The sequence below is a fragment of the Lissotriton helveticus genome, chromosome 1_1 (assembly GCF_964261635.1).
Source record: "Lissotriton helveticus chromosome 1_1, aLisHel1.1, whole genome shotgun sequence".
NCBI classification, from domain to species: domain Eukaryota; kingdom Metazoa; phylum Chordata; class Amphibia; order Caudata; family Salamandridae; genus Lissotriton; species Lissotriton helveticus.
Window position 1 is genome coordinate 677,336,834 of NC_136057.1, and position 25,012 is coordinate 677,361,845.

General features: G+C 45.5%; 1 protein-coding gene across 2 annotated transcripts in view; it reads left to right on the forward strand.

Moving 5' to 3' along the window:
- DCLRE1C (DNA cross-link repair 1C) overlaps positions 1-25,012 on the forward strand; it is a 403,712-nt gene that overhangs the window by 135,052 nt on the left and 243,648 nt on the right. For both annotated transcript variants that reach the window (XM_078674195.1, XM_078674196.1), the window contains exon 6: positions 8,426-8,527. In XM_078674195.1, coding sequence (XP_078530321.1) covers positions 8,426-8,527 — 102 coding nt within the window. The remainder of the gene's footprint in view (positions 1-8,425; positions 8,528-25,012) is intronic.

Consider the following 25,012-nt stretch of genomic DNA (forward strand, 5'->3'; position numbering starts at 1 on the left):
CATCCGCACCCTACTGGACAAAGGAGAAACAGTAGCCCTCATCCTCCTCAACCTCTCAGCGACATTCAACACAGTCTCTCACTGCACCCTAATACGTAGACTCCACGACGCAGGGATCCAGGACAAGGCCCTCGACTGGAACCGCTCCTTCCTCTTCGGCAGAACGCAGTGGATCAGACTGCCCCCTTTCCTCTCGGACCCCACACCAACCACCTGCGGAGTATCCCAGGGGTCCTCCATCTGCCCTATGCTCTTCAACGTCTACATGACTCCGCTCGCCCCAATCATCAGAACCTACGGTCTCAACATTGTGTCATGCGCAGACGACACCCAACTCATCCTCTCCCTATCCAACGAACCCGTAACCACCAGGCACAGCTAGCGAGAGGGCATGTAAGCCCTTACCAAAAGGATGAAAAACAGCTGCCTACAACTAAACACCAACAAAACAGAAGTACTCATCATGGGCCCAAACCCCGACGCCTGGAACGACACTTGTTGGCCCCCCGCCCACCCCCACGGACCACGCATGCAACCTGCGAATCATCCTGGACTTCGATCTCAAAATGGACCGCCAGATCAACTCGGTCTCGTCCTCCTGCTTCCACACCCTCTGCCTCCTACGTAAGACCTTCAAATGGATTACCCTCGAACACAGAAAGACTGTCACTCACGCTCTGGTTACCAGCAGACTTGACTACGGCAATGCACTCTATGCCGGAATAACCAAAAACCTCACCCGCAAGCTACAGAACATCCAGAACGCCGCCGCAAGACTGGTCCTCTACCTGCCAAGACACTGCCACATCTCCCATCACCTGGGCACACTCCACTGGCTCCCCATCGAGGCTAGAGTCACCTTCAAGATTCTCACCCACGCACACAAGGCCCTCCACGACACTGGACCAGCATACCTGAACAGTTGACTCAAATTCCACGCAACCCAAAGGACCCTATGATCAGCCCAGCTCTCCTACGCCGTGGTCCCCCGCACCAGAAAGACTAGATCAGGAGGCCGCTCCTTTTCCTCATCTTCGCAAGAAACCTCAAAACCTGGCTCTTCAAGAGACCCCCTTCTTGATGGACTGGAACTTGCACCCCACCCCTAGTGCCTTAAGACCCTTACGGGTGAGTAGTTGCGCTCAATAAACGCCTGATTGATTGATTCTGCCTCCCCTGCCCTGGCTCTATACTAACTACAGGGGTTATGCAACCCTTTGTGTAGAGGCAGGACACAGCCTATTCATGTGTAAATAGAGCTGTGCCCGGCTCCACCCTCCCATCCTGCCAGTGATGGCCCTTCCTGGCTCACTAAGCTCTCTAGTTTGAGTGCCTGTCAAGGGGGAATACACAAAGTCCAACTGCAAACTACCCACAGTCATATGACCCGGTGATAGGCTGCGGCACTACATGGCTAAGGCAGGAAAATGTCAACTTTCTTAAAGTGGCATTTTCAAAATTGTGTAATTTAAAATCCGACTATACCATAAGAGATTATATTTCTTTTTTGTTTTATTTCAAATGTTTTTTTTTTTATACAAGAACACATTAGCAATTCTGTTACAGGGTCAGCATAGTTTGTCAGTCGTAGTTTATACATCAGTGTTTGGGACATTGTGTCCTGTTCGTTTAGCTAATCCCCTACAAATCCCCAAATCGATAGTTAAAGAAAAGAAAGGCAGTTAGAAAAAAGCAGAAGAAAGGGGGAACAGGAGATGGGAGACTGGTACGGAGAGTTACATTCATTATACATTACATCTGAGATTCTGTGGGGATGTTGGCACACATGCAGACCGGTGTTGGTAAGCCTGCCCCCATGCATTCAGGGGAGGCGACATTGTTTGAAACCAGTTAAGTACAATTGTCTCGGTAGTGCTACCCTAGGTGGTTACCAGGTTGTGTTTCGCCGGTAACTCTTTTGTTCATGGAGGTTCGTAGGAGTCTAGGTCTAAGATGATGTTTCATTTCATTTATTTATTTTATGATTATGGAATTCTGTGGAGGTCCACATAAACTAAGAAACCAACAACACAATAAAAAGGGTTCTATTTTGATGATAAAATTAATTCATAAAAATATTCCTTCCCAGCAAGACATCAGGGACTCCTAAGCCGAATCCAACATTTAAAAAAGTCTTCAAATTTAAAACATAGCAATATAATGTACAGTACAACATAATTAAATGTCCTTCATGCCTCTAGTGCAAAAGTTTAGGAGGTAAATAACATAAGATATATATCTGCCCTAAAATACCATCACAAGATAAAGAATAAAATCGCCCACGCAGAGCAAGTATTATCAGCTACTACCTACATACCTAATGAACCTTAGTACAAGTTTAAAAAACACTTTAAAACTTCTATGACAAAACATTTTATATGGTGGCTCATAAAGAGATACAAATAATTCTGAGGCCGAAAGAATAGATAGCTATAGACATTTTGGTCTTATCCATTTTCGTTGACACAATAGTAATGCTGGGCAAATAAATAATACATGATTAACATCTTTCAGGCCGTTATTGCACAAATTACAAATCGTGATGAACCATACCATTTTGCCAATAAAGGGTTTAAAGGGAGCATACCCTGCCTCAATAGTAACCAAAAACGTGGCACTCCATGTGGCAAGTTCCAAGAAATAAATGGCTGTACTTTATTTATCACACAGATGATGTTTCATTATAATTCCAAAGACACCAAACATGAACTGGTATTCTGTTCCCATTTGGAAGTTTCAGCGTATTAAAGTTAATAAGGTAACTCCAGTGTTATCCTATGGGAGAAGTAGGCCTTGCAGTAGAGAAAATGAATTTAGGAGTTTCGTATTCCTAGGACATGCAAAACTTAAAAGTATGTGTCAAACTTTTTAAATCAATTACACCCTGCCCTCTGTGCTGTCCACGGCCTACCCTAGGTGTGACTTATATTTAGTAAAAAAGAAAGGTTTCTTTGTCAGGCTAGTTTAAAACTGCAAACAGGCTGCAATGGCAGGGCGGAGACGTATTTGAAGGGCTACTCAAGTGGGTGGTACAACCAGTGCTGCAGTGTTTCTTCCCGGGACTAACATAGCCACATGACAGTTTGGGTTGCTAAAAGCACTTCCCACATCTTCACCTTGTGTTCTGCAACAGCATGTGAATATATGAGAATATTGTTTATGTGGTGTTAAGTACACTTTTATCAAATCTTGCAAAAAGTCACTAACAGCGTTTTGAAACCTATTGCCACATTGCAAAGATCAAGGGGAGTTACCAGACTCTCATGTTCATGGTACGTTTTTTAAAACAAAGTCTTTAATTTGCCACTATTGTAGAATAGACTTATGGTGATATTAGGACTTGATTTTTCCATGTGGTATCAGTGTTCTTGGCAAGCGATGATTCATAATTGCCAAGTTTCCCAGGTTCCTGCATGATTAGCTAGTCCAGTCCCGATTCTCATTAGAATTCTGGGACTTGTAGTCTTGATTTTTTACTTGGTTAATAACTAAGACTACCAGCCCAAGAATTCTAAGAAAAGACGAGACTGGGATAACTAGTGACTCAACGATCTGGGGAACTTCGCAGCTATGCCGGTTGATGGCTTAGTTGTAGGACCGATGAAGAGTGGATTAACTTTAGGGGGAGAAAGAGCACCTTGAAAGTCTTTGACATTTTCAGGATATCCATTGCTTCTTATTTGGTGAGAAACGAAACATCTGCTGCAGAAAGAGGGTTGTAGGTGGTAACTGAAAAATAGTTGTGACGTCTTATATGACACTCTAAAGTGTGGAAAACGCATACTAAGATAAAAAAATACAATCGATCTGAAGTGAATTTTCTGATTTTGCTGTTTTAGTTCCAAGAATACCTAACCACGAGCTTGAATCGCTGTTTTTAGGTCCCGCACCTAGCGTCAGCGCGAGACATTTAGTAGGTAAAAATGGGGTTTCAGAAGCTGACCTAGGAATAGCACACGCACGAGCGTGTGCTTTTTCTTTTGTGGCACGCTATTGAGCTTTGCGTGCGTGTTTTTTACCAAGCAGGATCCACAATAGGCCAAAGGCGGGCGCATTGCTCTGCCCATTGCCTATTGGTGTCTATTACGCGCACCGGCCATCTTGTGGTTTCAATTATCGTGCCCAAACACGGTGCGATAATTGAAACCACATGGCACGCAGTGGGGCACGCGCACCACTCGCGGCCTTGTTCTTTTTTTTCGATCCATTTCTCGGGGAAGCAACTAAATGAAAGAAGCCTTGTTTTGTTCGGCGCCACTTTCACACCTCCCAGGATAGCAATGTTTATAAAACAAAGTCTATCTATTTTTATGTGGGTGGCAGACGGTGAAATCGTTAAGCTTCACAGCAGACAACATTCATAGCATATACATAGTCACCCATTGAGGTTGCTTTGGACAGCGCCTGGCTTCCTTCCAGAATCAGCTGTAGCAGATACCCAGACTGTGTCCGGTTCTTCGGAAGGCAGATCTGCTCTTTAAGTAAGTTAACAGCAAGGGTTTTTCAAAATCTGCAGGAAGACAACAGCAACCGCAACAGGCACCACATTTCAGAGTTTTCAAGACCTGTTCTAAGTGAATGGGAGTAACCTTGATGACAGCAATTGGACTAGTGCTGATGACAATTAAAATAGTGCTGATGATACCAATAGGACTATTGCTTCTGACAACAATGAGAATAGCGCTGATGATACCAATGGGACTAGTGCTGATGCCAACAATGAGAATAGCACTGATGATCACAATGGGACTAGTGCCAATGCCAACAATGAGAATAGCACTGATAACAATGAGACTAGTGCTCATGCGAACAATGAGAATAGCACTGATGATAACTATGGGACTAGTGCCCATGACAACAATGAGAATAGCACTGATGATAACAATGGGACTGGTGCCCATGACAACACTGAGAATAGCACTGATGATAACAATGGGACTAGTGCCCATGACAACAATGAGAATACCACTGATAACCATGGGACTAGTGCACATGACAGCAATGAGAATAGTGCTGATGATACCAATGGGACTAGTGATGATGCCAACAATGAGAATAGCGCTGATGATACCAATGGGACTAGTACCCATGCCAACAATGAGAATAGCGCTGATGATACCAATGGGACTAGTGCCCATGACAACAATGAGAATAGGCTGATGATACCAATGGGACTAGTGCCAATGCCAATAATGAGAATAGCGCTGATGATACCAATGGGACTAGTGCCCATGCCAACAGTGAGAATAGCGCTGATGATACCAATGGGACTAATACCCATGCCAACAATGAGAATAGCGCTGATGATACCATGGGACTAGTGCCGATGCCAACAATGAGAATAGCTCTGATGATACCGATGGGACTAGTGCCCCTGACAACAATGTGAATAGCGCTGATGATACCAAGGGGACTAGTGCTCCTGACAACAATGAGAATAGCACTGATGATAACAATGGAACTAGTGCAGATGCCAACAATGAGAATAGCACTGATGATAACAATGAGACTAGTGCCGATGCCAACAATGAGACTAGTGCCTATGTCAGCAATGAGAATAGCACTGATGATAACAATGGGACTAGTGCCGATGAAAACAATGAGAATAGCACTGATGATAACAATGGTACTAATGCCGATGCCAACAATGAGAATAGCACTGATGATACCAATGGGACTAGTGCTCCTGACAACAATGAGAATAGCACTGATGAAAACAATGGGAGTAGTGCCCATGCCAACAATGAGAATAGCACTGATGATAACAATGCGACTAGTGCCCATGACAACAATGAGAATAGCACTGATAACCATGAGACTAGTGCCCATGACAACAATGAGAATAGCGCTGATGATACCAATGGGACTAGTGCTCCTGACAACAATGAGAATAGCACTGATGAAAACAATGGGACTAGTGCTCCTGACAACAATGAGAATAGCACTGATGAAAACAATGGGACTAGTGCTCCTGACAACAATGACAATAGCACTGATGATAACAATGGGACTAGTGCTGATGCCAACAATGACAATAGCACTGATGATAACAATGGAACTAGTGCCGATGCCAACAATGAGAATAGTACTGATGATAAAATGGGACTAGTGCCGATGCCAACAATGAGAATAGCACTGATGATAACAATGGGACTAGTGCCGGTGCCAACAATGAGAATAGCACTGATGATAACAATGAGACTAGTATTAATGCCAACAATAAAAATAGCACTGATGATAACAATGGGACTAGTGCCCATGACAACAATGAGAATAGCACTGAAAACCGTGGGACTAGTGCCCATGACAACAATGAGAATAGTGCTGATGATAACAATGGGACTAGTGCCGATGCCAACAATGAGAATAGCATTGATGATTACATTGGGACTATTGCTCATGACAGCAATGAGAATAGCACTGATAACCATGGGACTAGTGCTGATGCCAACAATGAGAATAGCACTGTTGATACCAATGGGACTAGTGCTGATGCCAACAATGAGAATAGCACTGATGATACCAATAGGACTAGTGCCCATGACAACAATGGGAATAGCGCTTATGATAACAACAGGACTGGTGCTGATGCGAACAATGAAAATAGCACTGATGATAACAATGGAACTAGTGCCAAGGACAACAAGGAGAATAGCACTGATGATAACAATGAGACTAATGCTGATGCCAACAATGAGAATAGCACTGATGATAACAATGGGACTAGTGCCCATGACAACAACGAGAATAGCACTGATAACCATGGGACTAGTGCCCATGACAACAATGAGAATAGCGCTGATGATATCAATAGGACTAGTGCTCCTGACCACAATGATAGCACTGATGATAACAATGGGACTAGTGCTGATGCGAACAGTGAGAATAGCACTGCTGATAACAATGGAACTAGTGTGGATTCCAAAAATGAGAATAGCACTGATGATAACAATGGGACTAGTGCCGATGCCAACAATGAGAATAGCATTGATGATAACAATGGGACTAGTGCTGATGCCAACAATGAGAATAGCATTGATGATAACAATGGGACTAGTGCGGATGCCAACAATGAGAATAGCACTCATGATACCAATGGGGCTTGTGCAGATGCCAACAATGAGAATAGCACTGATGATAACAATGGGACTAGTGCGGATGCCAACAATGAGAATAGCACTGATGATAACCATAGGACTATTGCTCATGACAGCAATGAGAATAGCACTGTTAACCCCTTTGCTGCGGCCGCGATTTCGCAGTTCCGCAAAATGGGCAGGTCGCGTCGGCCAACGGCCGACGGCAGCAGGCAAGGGGTTAACCATGGGACTAGTGCCCATGACAACAATAAGAATAGCACTGATGATAACAATGGTACTAGTGCCGATGCGAACAAAGAGAATAGAACTGATAATAACAATGGGACTATTGCTCATGACAGCAATGAGAATAGCACTGATAACCATGGGACTAGTGCCCATGACAACAATGAGAATAGCCCTGAATGTAACAACGGGAGTAGTGGTGATGATGACAATGAAAATAGCTCTGATGATAACAATGGGTCTAATTCTCATGACAACAATGAGAATAGCACTGATGATAACAATGACTATAGCTCTGATGATAACAGTGGGACTAGTGCTACAGAACAGTGATAAGAGCTCTGATGACAACAATGAGACTAGTGCTGATGACAACACTAATGACAACAACGAAAATAGAGCTGATAATAATAATGAGACCAGTGCCGATGACAACGAGACTAGTGACAATGAGACTAGTGCAGATGACAACTATAAGAATAGCGCTGATGATAACAGAACTAGTGCAGATGGCAAAACTGCATGATTAAGAGACTGTTACTCAAGGTCCGCACTGCTCATTCATAGGAGACCATGTCCTGGACTTACATGCCTCTCATCAGTGTGCACACTGGTCTTTAACCATATTCCTCCAACAGATTCTAGCACATTATTACAGGTTAATATGTTCCCTGTTAGGCCTCTTGACTCCTGCCATTGGGATTTAAGTTCTGCCACTATGTTGATCATAATTCCAGTGCTGAAGCATTGTGCTTTCGGTAACACAAAGCCATCTCGTGCTTTACCTGTACTTGTTTGTTTTTGTGAGTAACGTTAAAAGAGCCAGTATGTGCTGGTGAAAGGGCTTTTCGATAACAACAAGCATTTGCAATGCAATAGGTCTCGCATTTAGGCGAGTTTGACCTATTGGCATTGTAAATGACAATGGCTTTTATTTATGTTTCAAAAACCAAAACATAAATAAAAGGCAATTTCATTTACAATAAAAATAGCTCAAACTCTCGCAATGCGAGACCTATTGCATAGCAAATGCTTGTTTCCAATGTGATTATTTATTGAGGAGAAACTATCAGTATTGTAATGCTATTTCTGTTTGACAGGTTTTTGTTTCAGGGCAACAATGGAAACGTGCTCTATACTGGAGACTTTAGACTTGCCAAAGGTGAAGTGTCTCGGATGGAGCTCTTGCATTCTGGTGACAGGTGAATATTTCCATGTCAATTTAATGTAATTTGCAAAGACTTAACCTAAGCTGAAATATAAAAGCATATTTTAAGTTGAATTGTCCAGTGTCACGTTCCTACAATGTCTGTACCTTCTTTAACCCGGATGTGGTGGCTCGGTACACTAATACATCAACTACAGGTATCTCTGTTTGACCTCAAAGCCACAGGTTAAAATCATGGCATGTCTGCTTAGCCTTTGATCTTTCCAAGTCGATAAAATAAGTACCACTGAGGTGGGTAATAGTGAACATCTTTTATTCATTATCAGACGACCCAAGGGATGAACGTGCTCTTTACAAATACATGTAATGTTATGTTATCTAGTAGAAGCCTTGAAAGCAAAAAAATGACAACAAAGAAACTGACGAAAGCACTTCTCCTAAACGAAGTACAGTTTTTGTATCAAGTTCAGCATTTGTCCATCCTGCTGCACGTTGACTTGCAGGTTACCACATTAATCAAAATGTCCTTCCTCTTTTTTTGATAAATTATTTTTCTTGTATGGATTATGGCGATTATGGTTATTTGCAGTATGCAGGATAAGAGCAGGGTTGTACATACTCCTATCAATGTATTTCCTTCATGTGAACAACCATTAAGGCATGTACTTTCTGTTTACTATTTGTTTTTACTCTTCTCTTTTCTCTCCCCTTAAACCCTGACTTTTCTAACATTGTGATACCGTCTACACAGGCCCCTACATCTCTGAAGTTTTAGTGGACATCCTCTATTCACATGCACTGTTCTTCTCTCAATTCTCATTGATTCTTCTTTCTGCCATGTTGTCATATTCACTCTGTTTCAAAATTATGTTTGCTACTGGCTATTGGTAACTGTGGACGTGGGTAAAATATACACTCTTATTTGTTGGATCTGAGAGTCTAATCAGAAATGAAGACTCTCCAGGGCAATTGGTGGGTCTGATTTCTCCGTTAATTCCTCATTTTGGGCCAAAAGCTGTGTGTGAAAGTAAAAACAAAACCTCATACTTCCCATGGGTTTGGTAACTGTTGTTACCATTCTCATAAGAATTAAAAGGTCACTGATACGGAAGCCCTATAAGCCTACAATGACATGGCTCCAGTGTAAGATTCCAAAAAGCCTTCCTAGCACATTTTTCACTCTTCTGAACACTCTAAGTCGTTTGCTGGAAGGTCTCTTTTTCAATCACTTCTGAGGTAAAATGTTCTGGGAATCCCTTCCTGTCACATTAGCAGCCCTCCATTGCATGACGTAATGGCAAGCATTTATAGAATTTTTTATCATGGAGGTGAAATTATTCTTTGACCATATTGTGAACTTGGAAACTCTTTGTCTGGGTGATCTCCTTCAAGATCGTGCTTCCTATTTCAGTGTCTCTATTCCAGCTTATTCTTATAAATGGACACGACCGTGGCTCGTTTGGCAATGAGAGGTTCTTTTACAGGTGTTCCATGTACATTAAAATGTTTTGATATGCGCCCTAAGCAAGGCTTGTTGAAGATGAACAAACAGTAAGTTGGTTTGCATAGCCAATAATTAATACCCAAAAGCTGTGAGGCTTCTAGTATTTTCTGAACTTTGGAATACTGATTTCCACCTAAAATAAACATTTCAATAGAGGTTTTTAATGGTATTCTTAGAGAATTGTTCAGTTGTACTTTGTAGCTAATTCCCTGTTTTGTTTACAAAATTAACATTTTTATTTAAAATGAGATATCCGTATCACATACGTGAGAAGTAAAATAAAAAATCAGAACTCGTATAAAGAGAATCCACACATACATAATAACGTCTTTTCTAATGTAATGGTGTTCAATCAAATTGCATTGTGAGGTTCCGGAGTCTTCCAGATCTAATTAAACATAATCAATAACTCAATCTGATTTATCCACATTTAGTACCTTCAAACAATTTTCAGTGCACCACAGCAGTTGTCTGGATGTAGGCTTTCTGGCTGAAATAACAATTTGTATTCAGAATTAATCTAACACAGACAGAGCAATGAACACAAATAATTAATGCTAAAAGCTAACATGGAACAAACACCCACCCTTTCTACAGTGTAAATGAAAATATTTTAAAACTCTTATCATTTATGATCAGCACAGTCATTCCTCCATAACCACCATTGCCAACTTCCATTCGATAGTGAACATCTAAATGACCAGACGGTTTTGGGTCCTATCAGTACAAAAAGAAAGCACCAGATTTTACATTTATCATTATCACACACGGAGAAATGTAGGTTGCGTTATTCCATATTGTTAAACCTGTCATCCCCAAACATTTGGGGCCAGATGTAGGTAATCCCAGATTACCGATTCTTAAATACCGAATCATACCGATTCGGTATTTAAGAACTGGCAATCGGGATGTAGGTATTTTTACCAAAACAATTACCGAATCGGGAATATTCGGTAATTACCGAATCGGTATTTACTGATTCGGTAAAGGCCATTGACTCCTATGGGCCTTAAAGCCCATAGGAACCTATGGCAATTACCGAAGCGGTAAATATCGATTCGGTAAAATTACCGAATTGACAAGGGGGACAGGGTGTCACTTTGACACCCTGTTGCACCCTTGATTCAGGCTTGTGGCATGTATGTGTGCCACATGGCACAGGTGTACATGCACAGATGTGCATGTACACAGGAATTCGTTATTTACCATGCAATGGTATTACATGGTAAATAACGAATTCTTAGGGGCCTGTGGCACTGTTTCCAGTGCCACCTACATATAGATTTACCGATTCGGTACATTTACCGAATCGGTATTTTACAGAATCGGTAAATTTACCGAATTGGTAAATTGACAGATTCTGTAAAATATAGGCCCCCTACATCTCAATCACCAAATACTGGTCGGTAACGGCCGAAATCGGTTACCGACCGGTATTAGGTGACCTACATCTGGCCCTTAGTCTTTTCCCCTTCCTGCTTTACTAAATCTGTTTTTGTTTGCCTTAAACTTTGTGCAGTTTACCACTGGTAAGCAGTGCTAAAGAGCTTGTACTCACTCAATAAAACATGTTTTTTGGCTTACACCTGATTGGCATTTAATAAAAAATGTTGATAATCAATTTGATTGATTTTGGGATAAAGCAAGAAAACAGTACAGCACAGGTAAGCAATAGCAATTTGGTAAAGTGGCAGACTTTTGTTTCTGTTATGCGCGAGCATGTATTTCAACCCACTTCGTGATGCATTATAACTAGGGCTCCCGGTTTTATGGTATTTATTTTTTTGCCATTTCCGTCTGTATTTATCCATATTTATTTTTTGGGCATTTTTCCTGTATTTATCCACTTTTATTTTTGCCACAAGCAAAAAACGACGCTACAGCTAGTATTTTTCCACATTTATTTAAACTGACAATGCACACATGCGCTCGGTTGTTATTGGTCAACACTATACATTAATCTGAAAATGTTGCCATTTGTAGAACGTCCCAAATATGCTTAAAAGTGCTATCGCAAGCTATTTGTCTCAGAGCCATGCAGTTTCTGTCATCTGCAGAGTGCCACATCTTCTCCCCCACTGAACACCATACTGCCCCACTGAGAGAAACTCACACTGCCTTCAGCTGCAACCCAATTGTGCCCTGCTATAAACACCTGAAAGCAATTCAATTCAAAGTATGCAGTAGACTACAGTTGGATGGTGCCTGAAAAAAGTAACAACATACTGGAAAAAAGCAAACACTCATAAGGAATACTACTTAAAGGTTTTACACTCATGATTCAGAAATCAGTGAGCGTTTTTGCTTGAACAACATGAAAAGAAAAGTAGCACTTCATTGGCAAACTCTGTAAGGTGGCGCTAATGTGTTTGAGTGTAAATAAAACCAATCTGGCCACTTTGCGACTACTCTCTCTTGCTTTATTTAGTTATGTATTTATTGTTTGTATTTTACAACCTTTTTTCTCTCCTCCTGAGACTGCATTTTGGAGTAGAAAAATGTATGACAAAGACATTCTTTTTTTTTGATCCACTTCACAGAGGAACAAATGACGGAAAGGAAAGCAAAGAACAATCACGGTTTTCTACAAGTGTTTTGTGTTATTTGTTACTGGGCACCGGGCTTGGCAAATCTCTTACCTGCTTCCTAGCGCTCTTGACCCCGTTCCGCCCCGGCATTGTGCCGTTTGTGCGGAGGGTCGTTCAACCGAGCGCCACTTCCAGCCCTTACACCACTTCCACCCTGCCTCTCCACCTTGCAGGTTAGCGGTCTAGTGGCTCACTTAACTATCTGTATAAATGGCGGCCTGGCGGAAGCGCAGCGGACGAGAGCAGCGGGAGCGCCGACTTCGCGCCGAAGTTGCGCCTAAGTTAAGCCCGTCTGCGCCCGTCCGCGGCCGGTTGCGTCCAGCGGCCACGCATAATGTCGTACTCTTTTCAGGAATTATATTCCCTCCAACGCCCTGGGCCTCCTGACCCCCGCGCTGTCGGTATTGCTCAAGCTTGTGGCATTTTGAAATCTCACCTCTCCCACCCTAATTTTGCAAACGTGCCTACTCCCATCTCTTGTAACAACTCTGTCCCCCCGTCCCCTCTGGATAGTCCACCAGCATTTCACCCCATCTCTATTGTCTACCTCAATACCCGCTCGCTACCCAAGCATCAACTTGAAGTTTTCCAACTGCTAGACAATAGTAATATCGATATTCTTCTCCTTTCCGAGACCTGGTTAACCGATGACTCCACCCCCGACATCCTCGCTGCCATCCCCTTGGGCTATTACATCCTACAGTCCAATAGGGTGATGGGCAGAATGGGTGGGGGGGTAGCTGCTATCATCCGCTCCCAATTCCAATTCACAAATTTGGTAACTACCTCCATTCCAAACTCCGATATCCTTACGTTGAAATTCACCTCTCCCAAACTCTCTTTTATTTGTATCCTTGTTTATCGTCCTCCCGACAATATGCCTCTTTTTTTCCCTACAATTCGGCGACCTCATTTCCCGGTTAGTTATTAAGTCTGCGAGAATCCTTATTATAGGCGATTTCAACTACTGGCCACTGGACCCCCGGGAAAGTAGTTTGTCTGCTGAATTTACAGATCTGCTACATGGCCTGCACTGTAAACAGCACATTTCAGTAGCTACCCACACTAAAGGTCACATTCTCGACCAAGTATGGACGGCCAACCTTGACATCTCCCCTCCCCTAGTCTATCCTTGTACCTGGTCGGATCATTCTTTTATTTCTTTCTCACTGAAGCTTACTTTATCCTCCCGTCCCCCACCCACTACTAACTTCATGGCACGTAACTGGAAGCGAGCTGATATTACTCATTTTCACTCTATTTTGCTCACTACAACCCCCAGCGACATCACCTTGATTAACACGCAGACAGCCATCCTCGATCAATGGTTGATACAGGCGAGCGATGTGGTCGCCCCGATGAGAACTATTAAAACTAAACACCCGCATGACGCTCAGCGTTGGTTTACTGACCAACTCAAACTGGACAAATTAGCTCTCGGACAAGCTGAGCGCCGGTGGAGACGTAACTATGATCCTCTACTAAAAACGGCCTACATTGACCTATTAAAACTGTATAAAAAATCGATTCTATCGGCTAAATCCTTTTATTTCTCCCAGAAAATTCTTAACTCGGCTTCCAAAACTAAGGACATTTTTTCAATCGTAGAAGAACTCTCCCGGCCCGACCGTGTCACTGCACAACCCCAACCCTCACAGGCTCTCTGTGATTCCCTCAATTCGTTTTTTATTGATAAGATCACCACCATCAAAAATAACATTCCTTCCCCCTCCTCAGTCAATGCCTGTTCCCTACCCCCCACGAACCCTTGCCGTTTGTATGAATTCCCCCCCATCTCCCAGTCTGAATTCACTTCCTTATTACACGCGGTCAGTTCTGGTTCCCCCAATGACTGTTGTCCCCCTCAAATTCTGAAAGCTGCCTTCTTGGCCTGTCCAGGTCCCCTGCTAGCTCTTCTTAATCACTCACTCGCCACAGGCTCTGGCCCCGATGCTTTCAAACAAGCAGTTGTTGTACCTATACTCAAAAAGCCTGGTGCTGATCCATCTGTTTTAAGTAACTACCGGCCGATCTCCCTCCTCCTCTACTTGGGGAAGGTTTTGGAGACCCATGTCACCCGTTGCCTCAGCGCTTTCATTGAAAAATCCCACTTTCTTGACGACCAGCAGGCCGGATTTAGACCGGCCCACTCAACGGAAGCAGTCATCGTGGCTGTAATGGACGCGCTGAGACAGGGTGCCGACAAGAACCTGGCCCAAGCCCTTGTTCTATTAGATCTGTCGGCTGCTTTCGACACGGTCGATCATGTCATCTTGATCGACCGTGTCGGAAACGCGGGCATTCAGGGCTTGGCCTTAACGTGGATCAGCTCCTTCCTGCACCAGCGCTCCCAATCGGTTCATCTATCCACCTTCTCTGCCCCCTACTCTTCACTTTCCTGTGGTGTCCCCCAGGGTTCTGCTCTTTTGCCCCTCCTGTTCAATCTTTATATGCAACCCCTCTTAGCCTCCCTCCGTCGCACCTGTCACCATTTTCAACTATGCGGATGACTTACAGTTAATCTTCCCCATTGACTCCTCCCTCTCTTCCCGTACCAACTTCCAATCCACTATGCTTACCATTTCTGAGTGGATGCATTTTAGCCAGCTGAAGCTCAATCCCAGCAAAACGGAGTTGGTATTGACAGGAGGGTCTTCCAACACCTGGAGCTCCAGTTTTTGGCCCCAATCTCTCGGCCCCCCACCCTGCCCCGTCAATACCGTGAGGAGCCTTGGCGTTATTATCTCTAGTGACTTATCCATGAGACCTCAAATTAACACCGTCACTTCCGCCTGCTTTTACCATCTGCGTAGAATTTGTGAAATTCGAAGGTTCCTCACTACAGAGGCTCTCACACTTGTCATCATGGCCCTTGTCATCTCCCGTATTGACTATGCCAACTCCCTGTATGTGGGGATCCCTGCTTACCACCTTCATCGACTCCAGCTGGTGCAAAATCAGGCGGCCAGACTGGTCTTTCAACAACCTAAGCACCAACATGTCTCACCCCTGTTGAGGAGACTGCACTGGCTCCCGGTTGCCTCTCGTATTTTTAAAATGGGCTGTACTGTTTTTAAGTTACTCCTCGCTCTTGCCCCAGCCTTCACTTCCCTCAGCCTTAAGCGTCACACTCCCCTGAGGAATCTTCGGTCTTCTGCTCACAACCTTCTAATTGTCCCCAGGTTCAAACGGAAAAAACATGGTGGCTCCTGTTTTTCCGTTCTTGCCCCTTCTACCTGGAATTCCCTTCCTTCTACCATACGACTCTGTCCCGATTACACCTGTTTTCGCAAACTTCTTAAAACCCATCTCTTCCAGCTAGCCTATGAATAAACCTCACTGCCTACCCTCCCTGCTTTGTCTATGAGCGCCATGAAACCGACTGGTGTACGTGCGCGGTAAAAATCCCTTTAACATAACATAACATAACAAGTGAGGAGGAGCGCAACAGAAAGAGAGAGAGGAGGAGGAAGAAAGAGTGGGGGCAGCAGTAGTGGAAACTGCCCTTGACCTTGTCCAGGAAAAATGGAAGAGACCGCCGCTGTGTAATTGAGCACTTTGAAGTGGCTTTGAATCATATCTGTGAGTGACCCGCTATTGCTAGACACAAAACGCTAGAGTAGGTACCTTAACTGATTGAACTATCTCTATGAGATGCATAATTGCTGGCGTTAGCTGTGGACGGCCCTGTAATAGGCGAGTGAGGCTACTGTTCGTACCCACAATGGGGAGGGCACAGACCGAGGCACAGGCAGGTGTTATGTTAATACATTTACTCAGACACACTCACTGATTGCCCATTGCCTATGGCGAGCTGCTGCCCTCTTCAGTTATGCAACCTCCATAGGCACAGTAAGGACCGTCTCCTGCTTGTCTCTGGCACCCGCGACCTTTCCACCCTAACCTGTTGGGCTTCTGCTACCTGCACAACAAACGTGCTCTTCAGATAACAGAGGCTGCAAGTGCTCCCTCAGTGCCAGACCGTGTTTAATTTAATAGGCTTTGCCGCCCCACGGGGTGCTGGTATTCGATTCCTGCTTTTTCCGCCACCCAAACTTCATACATCATTGACTCCAGCCCCCTTCCCCAAGGGCACCTACTTTTGTTTTGAAATGGCTGCATATGCTGCAATTAGGCAGGTCTGGGGTCAGACCGTCAGCCTCTTGGCCACTCTGGGCGGCTTCTTTTTATTACTGGAGGGGTGAAAGAACAACAAAGCTCATTAACAAGTAAATGGTCTTTCAAAGACCTGTGACGTACTCAGGTGCGACTGTGTGTGTGCCCAGGAAGCAGTCTGACACCTCTTAACCCTCTAAGAAGGGGGAGACACCAGATGGTTGGGGGTGTGATTCTGTTGATGTCAATGAAGACCTCACTCAATGGGCGGAGCGGAGCCCCCGGAAATGGCTGCGGCATCAATAAAAGCATTTTATGTTACTGGAGGCAGGTCTGCTGTAGCACAGCAGCGCAGCAAGTGTACTAGTATTTTCCTGTTTTTATATATAAATACAGATCATGGAAAACTTGTTTTCCATCTGTATTTATATGTAAAAATCTGTTTAAACGGAAAAAACCGGGAGCCCTAATTATAATATACAATCTGAGTTCAAGAAAGGACAAGGTACCCCTTCATCCCACTTTGTTCAACCATTTGCCCCAGACCTTCTTGTCTTTGGATGGACACCCCCTAGCTTTGAACAGAGGCTTTTGATGTGCTGTGCACCAATCTATGCCTTTGCGCCATTTAGTTACACTCGGGGGCAGACTGTTTCCATGCAGTGGCGATATCTCCCTTGGCCACCATGGTGGCGGTACCCAGGAGGAGTATGTCTGCCCTAGATCCTTCTAGACCATCCAGAACTCCCAGGAGAAGATTGAATAGGTTGTGTGTTACCCCCCAACCCAGGACACCCTTGAGCTGAGATTCCAGTGTTTCCCAACATGAGGTAAGATGGGGGCAAGTCCACACCATATGATAAAAATCTGCCGGCTATAGCCCACAGTGCGTGCAAGATGGAGAGGGTCGCAGACCCGACTTGTAAAGGCGATCAGGGCTTAGGTAGGCGCTATGACGATAATATAGCTTGATTAGGCAAAGCTTGGCTGAGGTGGTTATGGTTTTGGGAGTAATTAAGACACCAGTCCTCGTCCTCGAGAGGACGCAGCCACACCTCCCAGCGGTGTCTGAGGAAGTCAATCGTTGTTAAAACATTGTTAGTTAAGGAGCGGTATATCCGTGGAACCCCTCCCTTCCCTAATTCCCCCATCATGATTTGCGCTTCCATTGGGCTAAACTCTGCAAGTGTAGTGCCAGTCGATAGGTGTGGGCTGAGGGTGTGACGTAACTGCAGATATCTGTAAAATTGTGAAGGGTGAAGGGTATAGCGGGTCTGTATTGAGCGTATGTGGTCCCCCACCCACACAGTTCCCAATTGTGATATACCAATAAGGTCCCATCCCCTGAACTCCTTCAAAGCTCCCACCTCCCTGAGCCAAACTCCCTACCAGAGAGGTGTTCGTTCGGTCAATTTGTTGTCCTTTTGAGTGTGACGAAGGGCTGTACTCCAGCCCAGCAGGACCGCTCGAGTCACCGATGATAGAGAGTCCTAATTCCCTTAATTTGATCCTATATGCTGAATCCGGCCAGCCGCCATTGAACCAATCATGCAGGACGTGCAGCCGGGTTGCTAGATAATACCGATCGAGATTAGTAAATCCCATGCCCCCATCGAAAGGTGGGATCAGGCAGTGGGCGAGAGCTATACGCGGCCTTGCGTTCGCCCAAAAGAACTTTGTGGCAATGCTGTCTAGTTCCCTAAACCAGCTTCGAGTGAGGTGGAATGGGGAATTCTGGATAATGTATAAGAAACGGGGGAGGATCATCATTTTAAAATGGGCCACTCTCCACAGCGGGTTAAGTGGTAAGGTATGCCAGCCTCAGAGAGCCTCTTTGGCTTTCTTGACCTGTGGGGTGATTTTAAGCGACCATTCCAAGTCAGGGAGTAATAAGACCCATATCCCTAGATGTTTGAATGACTGCCTCCTGATGGGGATGGTTTACTGCCAGCCAAAACATTCCCTTGAGAGGTGAAGGGGCACCAAGGTCGATTTGGCGGGGTTCAGCCGCAGGCCTGAGACCCGTTCAAAGCTATGGTGAATTTGGAGGCATCTGGCCCGGATCTGCAAGGAAGAGCAGCACATCATCTGTGTACAGGGCGATTTTGTCTGCGTGGGAATCCTTCCATTTCCAGCCCTGGATCTGGTTGTCAGCCCGGATGAGACATGCCAAAGGTTCCATCACAAGGGCGAAACGGAGGGGAGAGAGGGGACTTCCTTGCCTTGTTCCCCTTCTAATCGGGAGCGTTTCTGAGAAAGCTCCGATTATGAGCACTCTCGCTCTAGGTTTGGAATATAGAACCCAGACGAAGCGGTGGAAGTGCTGCCACAGACCCACTTCAGCCAACACACCGTCCAAGTATTGTCAGTCGACCGTGTCAAAGGCATTCAGGAAATCAACTAGGAGGAGTGCTAGGTAGGGGGTTAGTGACTGGTGATTCGCTAGAGCCAGATGGAGAGGTCGCAGACAATGTCTTGTACTACGTGCCGGCATGAAGCCGCATTTGTCCGGGTGGACCAGTTTACTGAAGGATGGTCGGAAGCGTTGGGCCAGGATCGTGGCGTATATCTTGTCCTCCGTGTTAATGAGCGAGATTGGACGGTAGTCCGTGCAGATGGGCGAGGGTGGATGAGTTTTGGTAATGAGGACGATGGTTGCTGCATCTGTTTCAGGGGGAATGTCCCTGTCTCTGTGACCTCTTTAAGTAGGGCGAAGAGGTGTGGGACTAATATGTTTCGATATGTAGCATAGTATTCTTGGGGGGAAACGCCAGGGCCTGGCGTTTTCCGTGCTGCTATCAGGGAGATGGTCTCACCTCTTGGGTAATAGGGAGATCTAAGCCGGCCGCTTCGCTCGGGAAGCGAGGCTTCAAGCCTTTAGACTGAATAAAGCCAAGAATAGTAGTCAGCAAAAGCCTGGACTATTGTGGTTGGCGTCGGGTGTGTGACTCCGGATGGGTCCCGGACTACGGGGACTATACGGTTTGCCAAAGGTTATAATGCCAGCCTATGCAATATTTTTCCCTTTTTGTCCTCCCCAGTCATACACTCGGGCCATGGAGGATCTCCATAGCAGCTTAGCTGATGCTAATGAGATTTGTTTAATCTCTTCCCTCAGTTTCGCGAGCTGCCTCTCACGCGAATCCTCTGTCGCCTCAGCCAAGCTCCTCTCCAGGAGAGTTGCCTATGCTTTGAGGAGGGTAAGTCAACTGACTTGGGCTAGTCATTTTGCCTTGAGTTGGTCCCTGGCAAAACCACAAATAGTGGCTTTACCCACTTCCCATAGGGTACCTGGAGAGGGGACAGAGTCCTGATTAGTAAGGAAGTATCGTCGGAGTTCCTCCCCTATCACTTTTTTGATATCCTTGTCCTGGAGGAATCAGGCTTTCAGCCTCCAGATGGGGCAAAGTGTGTCAGAGGGGTCGCATACATAAAGGAGAAGGGGTGAGTAATCTGAGTTACCCCAGGGAAGGATGCTGATGTCAGACACTCTCTTGCATTCAGGGGCTAGCATGAAGATCATATTGATGCGTACATGTGTATGGTGTGCTGCCGAAGTGTGGGTGTAGTGGGTGCCTCGGGGTTCCAAGTTCTCCAGACATCACATAGGCCCAGGGTGGTTCCCCAGTCTACCAGTCGCTTTGCATGTGATGTCCAACCGAAGGAAGGTATACCTGTGGTGTCAAGGTCTGGCTGCATGACCACATTGAAGTCACCCCTATTACTGTCCCAACCAGGGTCAGGGTGAAAACCACCTGTCTCAGGGACGATGTGATCGTAGCGGGCGGAAAATATATGGACATTAGATAAAGGATATTCCCCCTAGCGTCCCGGTTGGGGCCAAGAAGCAACCCTGGGGATCCCCGGTGACATGCGGGAGTACGAAGGGGAGATTGTGCCTCAGGAGGATAGCTATCCCTGTGAGAAAGTCAGCCCATAACGCACCTGATGCCCAGGCTGCTGGCGCAGGACGCCTCTTAGTTCCCATCTTGAACAATTACCAAATAAAGAGACGGGCGCTGGAAGCAGGAAAACAAGAATAGAGTTTTATTTCTCATGAGGAGAGCCTGTCATTTCGGGTACCCGCATGGTGTCTACAGGGTGTGCTCTCTCCTCCCTACCCAACACACACACACCAGTTTCTCTGAGGCTTCGTCTTTTATACACATGTTTATGATGCACAAACATTCCTTATTACAATAGAGACGCTTAGAAGTAGGAAAAGGCATGCTTGGAATCCCAGCTTCAGGCCTATTCCCATACCAGTCGCTCAGATGTCATCCTCCCCTCCTGAATGTAACAAGAGATTGTGATCTCTCAGCCGGACATTCCTACAGGACACGAGGGCAGGAGGGGATGATTAGATCAAAGGTTAGGCAGGCGATAAGATCGGGCACTTCGGCTGGTGTATCACGGTTTTGTTATGCTGGGCAGGGAAAAGGGGGATGTACATCCACGAGACTTGGTCTTAGGACTTGGGACCGGGTCGAGAGGCCAAGTGCAGCCGGGGGGGGGGGGGGGTTGTCAGCTGAGGGGAAGGGTGTTCTTGGGAGGAAATGGGGGGTGTGGGTCAAGCAGGAGTGCTACTTCTAGAGCAGGGTCACGCAGAGGGAGAGGGTCTTATGGCCGATGCATGAGCAATGCGCGCGGGGAGGGGTGCCGGGGGTTTAACAAACGGGCAGAGAGGCCATGGTGCCTAAAATGGCTGCCGTGTACGTGTGTGCATGGGTCTATGCTGGCGGGATAACACAGTCAGTGTTTAGCGATATCCGTTCTACTTACAACAAGGGGTACAGTGAACACAAATGAACGCCGCTTATGTACATATACATTGCCATTTTCAACATCCCGCCTGAGCCCTGTTCAAAACCAGAGTGCCATACTCTATTGAATCCTTATCTTGCGAGGAAGGGACAATGGTTGCCCAGGAGATGGGTTTCTTGGAGTAAGAGTACATCAGGAGTGTGTCTTTTGGCTTACCTCAGTACTGCTGTCCTCTTGACTCTATCAAGCAGTCCATTGATGTTCCATGACAGAACTCGGAGGTCATCACCCCTGTTTAAATTCTGTGCCATGACCTATGTGCGGAGACAAGGAAATATGGGGCTCCTCTCCTTTTTGTGGGACCGAACTGGATTGCGAGCAGTTGTGATCTGGATTTCTGTTGGCATTTTTAATTTACTTACAGGTATCCACATACCACATACCCAGGACTGGTACAATTCAATGCTGATATTGGGCCTGCAGCATGTATTTGTCCACCCATCTTAAGTAGCCCTTCAAAGCAAGTCTCAGGCTTACCATTGGAGCTTGTGTGCAGTTTTAAACTGTCAATTAGACTTGGCAAAGTTAACCTTTTCCCAAGCCTAAAACTCCCTTTTTAGTATATATAGGTCACACCTAGGGTAGGTCCTAAACAACCCATAGGGCAGGGTACTTTGTATTTAAAAAGTTGAACATGCACTTTTAAGTTTTTCATTTCGTACTAGTGAAAAACTAGAAAAACAAATCATTTTCCACTGCTTTGAGGACTAACTCTCCTATAGGATAACACTGGGTTCCCTTAATAATTTAATAAGTGATACATGTTCTGGAACAGGCAGATATATCATGTTTGGTGTCTAAAGAATGGTCATTTAAAATCCTTCATAATGGTTCAGTCAGATTTTAAGTCCCAATTCTGAAAATGCCATGTTTAGAAAAATTGCATTTTCATTCTGTAACCATTTGGCTCCCTTGTCCTGGGTCACATGACTAGGCATAGATGGCCGTTGTGTATTCCTCCTAGACAGTGTCACAAAGAGGGACTGGACTGTATGTTGGCATCATGTTGGCAAGGTGCCCATCCTGACAAGTCAGGGGGGGTGGAGAGCTGTCACCTACCACACTAGCACTTTAATAGAGGTTGCCTCCTTCAATCACAAAGGACTTCACACTAGCCTTTTGTCACCACAGACATCATGGGAACAGGACAGGGAGGCAGAACATTTCAGAACCATCTCTGAAGGCAAAAGTCTAGAAGTTTCTTCAACTTCAAAGCTGGCACAAGGTAGGAAAATAGGACCCTTAAACTCACTCTTCAGTACTCTCTTTGACCTGTGTATACTACAGGAGGACTGTCCTGCTGCTTGACACCTGGCCTGCTCTCTCAGGAGAAAAAATGGACCTTCTTCCAGGCAGAGTGACTTCACGGGACCGATGGCTGACTTCCTGTTCTGAGCTACAATGACACAACTAGCTCTAGAGGCCTCCCTGCAACTGCCCAGCTGGCCTACTGCACTGGGCATGCATGAGCTGTGCTGGCACCTGTCTGAGTGAATTCCTGATCCCCCAAGAAGTGTATCCCCAGGTCCAGGTCTCTTGGCTGGCATCACTTGAGCTCTGCTTGTGAACAGAAAGAGAAAAGCTGAGGTTTTAGGCTCTTTGCGATCAAGAACGGGCCCTTTTGTGCTGAGATCTTGCCACCTGCGACGACTACCAGTGCGAAGCTCCGATGGACCAGACTCTTTGCGCTACAGCAACAGCCAGCGATGACGAGCAACACAAGATCTGCACTTAGCCACAGCATTGACAGCCCATGGGGACCGCCAACATGAAGCCTCAACTATGACGGTCAGCAATGCCAGACAGAGTCTTTGCGCTACAGCAACGACCATCCACGCCGCTGCACGTGCCCTTCGTACCACAGCGACAACCATCAGTGACACTCTCCGGGCACCTCGCGGCCTCCTCCACCGTAATTTTGAATTTTCTTTCTGGACTTTTCGTGGGTAACTTTTTCTGTGAGACTCACCTGGTCCCTGTACTTGTGACTTTCCCTTGGTCTAGCACTACCAGATAACTACGAGTGACCCTCTGTGCTTCTGCGTGCTATATTTACCTAAATCTTTGAAATTACATATATCCCGTTCTACTGTTTGTATTTTTGTAGTTTTCGCATCAAATAATGTATTACATTTTACTCTAGTTTTCTAAATTGGTGTGGGATTTTTCTTGTGTTGTATTTTCACTTTATGGCTGTTTGTGTGCTGCATAAATACTTTACTCATTGCCTCTAAATTAAGCCTAACTACTTTCATGGCAAGCTATCAAATGGTTAAGCACAGGTTCATTTAGTGACTTTTGTGGTTCACGCGGACCAAGGATTGTGGTTGTTGCTTGAGAAGGCTTGAGAACAGCGCTTAGAGACCCCTGTGGTTATAACGCGCCATATAAATTAAATAAATAAATAAATAAAAAGGGCTCACACCCTCTCATCCAACAACCCAATTTCTCACATTGGTGGGATTCAGTACTTGTGCACTGCCATTCAATGATTTTGTGTAACACAAAAAAATCTGATATAAATGCCAGTTTCTACCTCCTTTTAAATTCTCCTTAAGTGGCCATTTTTGCTCTTTCCAAACTCCCCCATTTTACCTGTCTGTGTCTTTACCTGCAAGCGTGGAATTTGAGCTCCTTAACCTGGAAAGCTACACTGCAGCTGAGCCCAGAGCATTCTGTAAGGAGACGGGGTTTCCAGCAAATAGGGGCTCCAAGAAGCTGGAGCTCCAAAAGGCCCTCAGGGTCTGGGAGGAGGCCCACTAGTTGCAAGCCACAGCCGAAGAGGAGGCTATGGAGGAGCAGTAGGATGACCTATGCACAGGTCCTGAGCTGCAGCACTCAAAGGAAGAGGACAACTAACCCCCAGAAGTGCAGTGCCATTTCAGGGCAGGGTGGAGTGTGTCTTCCTATGGTCTGTCACATACAGAAGCTGGAGGTCAGAAGATCTGAGAGGGAGTTCAGTCGGCAACTGGCTAAGCTAAACTTGGACAGTGCCAAGGAGAAAGCTGCTACCAAGAGTGCTGCTGAGGAGGCCTTCCGGGCCTTTGAGGAAATAAAACTTCCCTAGAGAAGGAGAAAGCTGAGGCTGAGAGACCATTGGCTGAAAGGAAGTTGGTCTTAGCTCATAAAGAAAGCCTGAAAAAGGTGGAAATTAAAGCAAAACAAGCAATGAGGTTCCGACAGCAAAAAAGGGAAGGGCAATGGGTGTGTTAAGCCTGTCCCTGAAAGGACAACTGTCCAGGTTGAAGGGGCACTAGCGGAGGCCGTCCAGTAGCCTACCTGGGAGAATATTAGTGCTCTGGGAGACCTGCCTGAGCTTGCTGAATAGCAAGTTGAGGTTGGGTCTTCCAGGGAGGAATTCTGCAAAGCACAGAATGAGTAGGCTGAGGCCCAGGCGTTGGTGGTTTCCCAGTGCTACAGAGCCTTCCTACAAAAGTCACACAGATGATGGACGGAATGCAGAGCAAATCAAACATTCACCCCTAGT